Here is a 6,756-nt window from a genome sequence, read left to right on the forward strand (position 1 = left end):
GGTACCCACAGGAAAATGGGTGTGGGGTGGGTGGGAGACGGACCCCAACAATCTCCCTCCCCCTCAGGGGGAGCCATAGGTCTACAAGTGGTCCTAACTAGCAAGAACTTTTTGAGAACCTACTGTGTGCTAGTTCCGTGCTACCCACTGCAAACACCATCCCAGGCACACAGATGGAACTTACTTCCTGCTTCCTCAGAGCCGCCTGCGAGCTACTCAGCTGCTTGGACCGTCTCCACCTCCCCACTAACTCCACTAATCCTGGCTTAGTCCATTCGGGCTGCTGCAACAGAAAAATCTGAGAGGTGACTTGTAAATGACAGTAATTACTCAAAGTTCTGGAGGCCGGAAGTCCAAGATCCAGGCACCTGCAGATGCAGTGTCTGGTGAGGGCCTGACTTCTGGCTCATAGACAGCCATTCTCCCACTGTGGTCTCACACAACAGAAGGGGTGAGGGGGCTCTCTGGTCTCTTTTCTATAAGGGCACTAACCCCATTCATGAGGGCTCCACCCTCGTCAATTTCCAAAGACCTTATCTGTAAATACCACTGCACTAGAGTTTCAACATATAAACTTGGAGAGGGCATAAAAGTTCAGTCTTCAGCAGACTCCCTGGCTACCAGGACAAATTCTGATTTCCTTAGACTGGCACTTACAGACCACTGCTGACTGCCCACACTCCCACCTTCTCCATTGCCATTTCCCACACTGAACCCAAACTTCACCCATGCCAGAATTTCCTCGCAAACACCTGCATATCTACACCCCACTATTCCCATCTGTGACTTTGCTAAGACAGGTGTGCATTAGGGAATGCAGTAGGCACTCAGTAAATGCTTACCTACTTCACAGGTCACAGGCAGCTCATTAGCCACACTTTGTTTCTTTCAGGGGTACCACAGACACATTCGAGTTTGACAGCATCTACTTGGGGGACATCGCCTCCATCTGTGTGGGCCACCTGGCCAGGGAGGACCGGTTCATTCCCAAGAGAGAGCTGGTCTGGCACGTCAAGACCATCACTATCACCGAGATGGAGTATGGCAATGTGTATGTACAGTACCTCTAATGCAGCATGGGCCAGGGGTGTGGGGAGGTGTCCCTCCCAAAGCCAAGGCCACCCCATTCAGGAGGCTTACAAGGCAGGACAGGAAGGAACAGCTGTTCTTGTTTTGGAGCTATATGAATTATTTATCAAACTCCGGAGGCAGGGGACTTGACTAGATGACCTTGGATGTGTTCAGCCTCTGACTCCAGGGAGACTTCCTTGGAGGAACACTGAAAAAGCCAAATAGTGCCGGATAGCAGGGCCTTTCCTTGCCCTCCCATCCCTCCCTCTGCAAGGACACAGAAATATCACAAAGATCAATACTTACATAGTCACAGTGAGAACATCTGTGGATGGCACAGGGACCAGAAAGCAGCAGGGTGATCCAACAGCACCCCATCCTTTGGGCCCCCTACTCCTCTCATTGGGGTATTTAGGAGATAGGCATTTTGGGAAGATTCAGAGCCTTTGTTACCTGGGCAACATAGGCACAGCTGTCAATTTGTCTAATTAAAGTCACTTGGAACCCATAATAGCCTGAAGGCTCCAGAAGGCCCGGAAGACACCAAGAAGAACCCAGGCAGGAGTGGGAAGAGGAAGCCAAGGCCAAGCTTGGCTGGTTGCTGAGTGTGCAGCCTCCTGCCACATCCCATTCTGGGGCTGTGGCATTCCACACACTGGAGCCTTTCCTGCACCTGGGAAGGTGGCCATAGCCCCCACAGAAGCAACACCCAGGAGAGTCCCTTGTCTGCAGGCTCCGGCCATCAGGAACCCAAGCCTCTCAGAGCAATATCTTTCCACACTCCGTTTGTGACCAGCAAGTCACAAGTGCCCTGCATTTAGCTCCCTTCATCCAGGCTTTCCCTTTTGGAATTGGGCTGTTAAAGGGTTCTGAGCTCCAAGCTTCTGTCTTAGCTTGGGCTGCCCTAACAAAATATGGTGGCTTAAGCAATAGACATTCATTTGTCCCAGTTCTGGATACTGGGAATCCAAGATAGGAGTGCCAGCATGGTTGGGTTCTGGTGAGGGTTCCCTTCCTGGTGTGCAGATGACTGCCTTCTGGTTGTGTCCTCCCATGGCAGGGGACAGCTCTGGCTCCTCTTTCTCCTCTTTTCAGGTTGCTGATCCCACTGAGGGTCCCACCCTCATGATCTACTCCTAGTTATCTCTTAAAGGTCCTGTCTCCAAATACCATCACAATGTGGGTAGGGCCTCAACATGAGTTTGGATTGGGGGAAACATTAGTTCATAGAAACTTCCCTCTTGGGCTGCAGTATCATTTGTTGCTCTTTTAGAGAAAACCTAGCCTGAGGACAATCAATCCTGCGGGAGTGGGGTAAGGGGGTGGGGGGGTTGGTTTTGGGGTGTGGCTTCTCTGGCCAATCCTGATGAGGATTCGAAAGCTGGAACTTCAGTCCCAAGAGTTCAAGACTCAATCAGCAAGTTAGGGCCAGGTTAAATCCCCTTGGGCTGCCCAGAGCTGCCTCTTAACCACAAGGAATGAGTTTGCTGATGCCTCCTCTTCATGCCCCCAGATAAACAAAATCAATTAATAAGAGAGTCACCACTCCAGGTATCTTTAAACCTACAATGTTGTTTGTGAAAGAAAGAGAGAGCTAAAGACCCCCACGCCTCCTGGTCTTTTCCTACCCCAAGAAGAAGGAAAGGTGAGGTTCCCACTCCACGGTTCTGAGGCCAGGTTGTAGGATTCATGTATCCAGTTGAGAGATGCAGCCTCTCCCAAGTGAAGCATCTTCTCCTGCACCCTCAAACTGGGACCCGTTGTCAGTGTGTCCCCAGGGCTACAGGAGGAAGAAGAGGTGTCTGTGGGAGTGGTTTCTTCCTGAAGTGAAAGAAATTCAGAGAATCTGGGCCCCTGGACACTGGAGCTGCCGTCAGACAGCTTGTGACCTTGAGCAAGTGCCCATCACCTCTCTGTGCCTCACTCTCCTTTGGGAGAGAGCTAGATGCCCCCTGGAGTCTAACTAGAGGGGAAGGACAGCAGGAGTGCCATCCTGGGGTGCTTTCAGAAGTCTCCCCACCCACTGCTTGCCTGTGTAGGTCTCAAGTCGTGGTTCCTGAGGAATAAGAAACTCCCCCACCCCCTAGAATTATCACCTTCGTCCTCAGCGCAACTTTTCAGGTGGGTCTAATCATTGCAGCTGGTTACATGGTGTCTTTCTAGAACGTACTTCCATCTACACTAGAAAAGACACTTAGCACCGCGAATGTGCCCACAGTTCCTTTCCAACTACCATGTTAGCCATATTTGAATTTCCATGAATTTAATCTCAATCTCTTATAAGCACAATAACCTCAAATTTCCTTCCTCCGATCTTTTCCCATTCTCTGATTTTGCTTTCACCTTTTCTCTTTCTCTTCCGCTCTGATATCCTCAGGATTTTGGTGGAAGAACACACAGAGAGTCTTTTATCTATTTTTTTAAAATCAGAAACCTCTATTGTTTTATCGCAATAGCCTTTCTAATACAAAATTATCATCAAAATTCAAGTAACACGGAAAAGTAGGCAAAAGAAAGTAAAATTTCTGTCAGGCCCTGCCAGCCGGTGTTTTGGTAACTCCGTTCTCTCTGGCATTTTCTAATACTTCACATACACCGTGTGCACAGAAGGGCGATCATTTTGCCCGTGTTTTTACGTAGCGATCGCTTCCTGCTCATCCTCTACTTTGGCCTCCACTCTTACTGGCCACCCTATGCTCATTTCTAGCTGGAGCCTGGACTCCACCAAGCCCTTGAGTCACATTATGGGGATCTTCTAATTATGTCTATTAGAAAACATTTCCTTATATCTACATCAGGGATTTTTTTTTTAGCCATCAAAATAATGAATTAAATATGTACCAGATGACTTGGAGAAATTCCCAGGAAGTATTGTTGAGTGAGAAAAGCAAGATGCAGGAAAACATGTCTTCTATGAAGCTGTTTAGTCAAGGGAATACTGACATCCCCATATGTCTGTGTGTGTGTGGGTCTGGGCATGGTTGGGTGGAATGGGGGGAAATTTGGCAGGCTGCACCCTCAACTGTTACTTGGGTTATTTGAGGTAAAGGTGGGATGCTAGAAGGAGGGAGAGAAGAGGAGGTAGAGCCAAGCGAAAAAGAGAAAGAAAATGAGTACATTTGGGAAAGCATATATATGCTCATACAACTTGTGCATTTACATAGTTATTATGGATATTGGTAGGCATATGCATGAAGAAATACATTTTAAAGAATTCTTAAAACAAAGAATGCAAGTATATCTCCCTCTAAGCAATTCTGGAATGGAATAACAATCCAAATATATTAAGTGATAAGTTGGGGAAAGAGATCTCAAAAAATAATCAAGATTTCCTGTGAAGCATCTTTAAATGGCTTGTTCTTCAGGGCCAGACGCCCCTGGCTCTGGGTTACATGGAGCAGTGACTTTTCCTCTTCAAGCCTTAGCTCCCGCTTCCATAAAATGAGAGGATAATGTTTAGGGTTGTTGTGGGAGTTAATGAGATGCCAAATGCAGAAGACCAAGTTCTTTGTGCTGTTAAGAATGTTCGTCTGAGGGCTGTGGGTGTAGCTCAGTGGTAGAGCATGTTCTTAGTGTACTCGAGGCCCTGGATTCAATCCCCAGAACCAAAAGAAAAAAGGAATTTTTATCCAAAATAGATGTTTTAGTCAGGTTTTTGTTGCTGTGACCAAAAGTCCTGACAATAATGACATAGAAGAGGAAAAGTTTATTTGACGATCACAGTTTCAGAGGTTTCATGATGGCCAACTCTATCTCTCTGGGCCTGGGATGAGGCAGAACATCATGGCGGAAGGGCTTAACAAAGAAAAGCATCTCAGGGCATGGAAATCAAGAAGCAGAGCTCTCTCTGCTCACCAGGGTCAAAATATAAACTCCAAAGCCATGCCTTGGTGATCTACTTCTCCAGCCACACCCTACCTGCCTATAATTACCACCCAACTAGTTAATCCATATCAGAGGATTAATCCACTGATATGGTTACAACATTCATAATCTAATGATTTCACCACTGAATGTTCTTGCATTGCCCCACACTTGAGCTTTGGGAGAACACTCCAAATCTAACGCATAACAATAGGGGTTTTTCCTCACTGGATACACCTTTCCATTGCTTCATTCCTCAAGTGGGCCCATGCATAAAGAAATATGCACATGCTCATTCACCAAGTGCCATGACTGCTCATTTCCAAAGCTGATAGAAATATTAGCAATTTGGCGTGGGAAGAATCCATACCAATTGTTCATTCCAAACCTAGGGAGCAAGAAGCAGGGAGATCAGTTAGGAGACCTTTGACATTCTCCAGGTAGAAGAGCGTGGTAACTTGGACCAGAGCAGGACAGACAGACAGATACTGGGTAGTTTTTCCAGTGAGCTCATTCTGGGTAAACTTTAAAAATAGAGTCAAAGCTTTTGCTCATGGATTGGATATGGAGTGTGAAGGACAAAGAAGTATGTAGAAGAATCAAGGTACAACTAGAGGATGCCACCTCACTGCAAATGTGAACAAGCCCCAGACTCACAGCTTATTGCAGACATTTCCAGCCTCATGATCTTGGGCTGGAATCTTGGGAGGAAATTATCAATGGGTGGGGGAGGGTGAGATCCTGGGTGGTGTCCCCTGAGTCCCTCTCTCTCCCATCCCTCTGCCAGGTACTTTTTTAATTGTGACTGCCTCATCCCCCTCAAGAGGAAGAGGAAGTACTTCAGGGTATTCGAGGTTACCAAGACAACGGAGAGCTTTGCCAGCAAGATCCAGAGCCTGGTGCCCGTCAAGTATGAGATCATTGTGACGACAGGCTATGAGCCAGGGGCGGGCACCGATGCCAATGTGTTCGTGACCATCTTTGGAGTCAATGGGGACACAGGCAAGCGAGAACTAAAGCAGAAAATGCGCAACCTCTTTGAGCGGGGCAGCACCGACCGCTTCTTCTTGGAGACCCTGGAGCTGGGCGAGCTGCGTAAGGTGCGGCTGGAACACGACAGCAGTGGCTACTACTCGGGTTGGCTGGTGGACAGGGTGGAGGTCACCAACACCAGCACGGGCGTGGCCACCATCTTCCCCTGCGGCCGGTGGCTGGACAAGTCTCGGGGGGATGGGCTCACCTGGAGAGACCTCTTCCCCTCTGTCTGAGATGCCCTCCACGAGCTTTCCTGCCTCCACCTGACATTCAGCAGCCACTCCTGAGACCTCTGGGGACAGGGACCCGTGGCCAGCAGCCTCTGAGAACTTCATGGTCCTTCAGAGGCCACTATGTGTGGTTGACCTTTTGTGGAGTGCGGCTTTCCATTGTCCTAGTGTCTTGGACCTAAGGAATCATAGTCATCATGTGTCATATTCCATGACTGCACAAAAATTCCTTTTTGCGTTTCCTTTTTCTCAAATAACAGTGGTGACCAGGCTAGGACTTGCTGCAGGGTGTGGATGGAAAATTGGGGCTTCACCCAGGGGAGAGAAGTGGGGAAGGAGAGGCCACCAAGATGGTGTATTTTAAGCAAAAACTAATTAACACTTTTTTCCCAAAAAAGCTGGGCTAATTAAATGATTACAAACCACACCCCACAAAGAACTCATCTTAGCATCTCCTCAGTAAGAAAAGCATGCCTTTCCTCAATTTTAATAAATCCAGTGGCAAATGGAGAAAAACATCAGAAGGAAGTGTTTATGGGGGATTTATGAGCCTGTG

The 6,756-nt window shown here is 47.9% G+C and overlaps 1 protein-coding gene across 3 annotated transcripts in view; it reads left to right on the forward strand.

Moving 5' to 3' along the window:
• Loxhd1 (lipoxygenase homology PLAT domains 1) overlaps positions 1 to 6,203 on the forward strand; it is a 135,893-nt gene extending 129,690 nt beyond the window's left edge. For all 3 annotated transcript variants that reach the window (XM_071602632.1, XM_027935672.3, XM_027935673.3), the window contains 2 exons: positions 893 to 1,051; positions 5,723 to 6,203. In XM_071602632.1, coding sequence (XP_071458733.1) covers positions 893 to 1,051; positions 5,723 to 6,203 — 640 coding nt within the window. The remainder of the gene's footprint in view (positions 1 to 892; positions 1,052 to 5,722) is intronic.
• The last annotated feature ends 553 nt before the right edge of the window (positions 6,204 to 6,756 follow it).

The sequence above is a fragment of the Marmota flaviventris genome, chromosome 16 (assembly GCF_047511675.1).
Source record: "Marmota flaviventris isolate mMarFla1 chromosome 16, mMarFla1.hap1, whole genome shotgun sequence".
Classification (NCBI taxonomy): domain Eukaryota; kingdom Metazoa; phylum Chordata; class Mammalia; order Rodentia; family Sciuridae; genus Marmota; species Marmota flaviventris.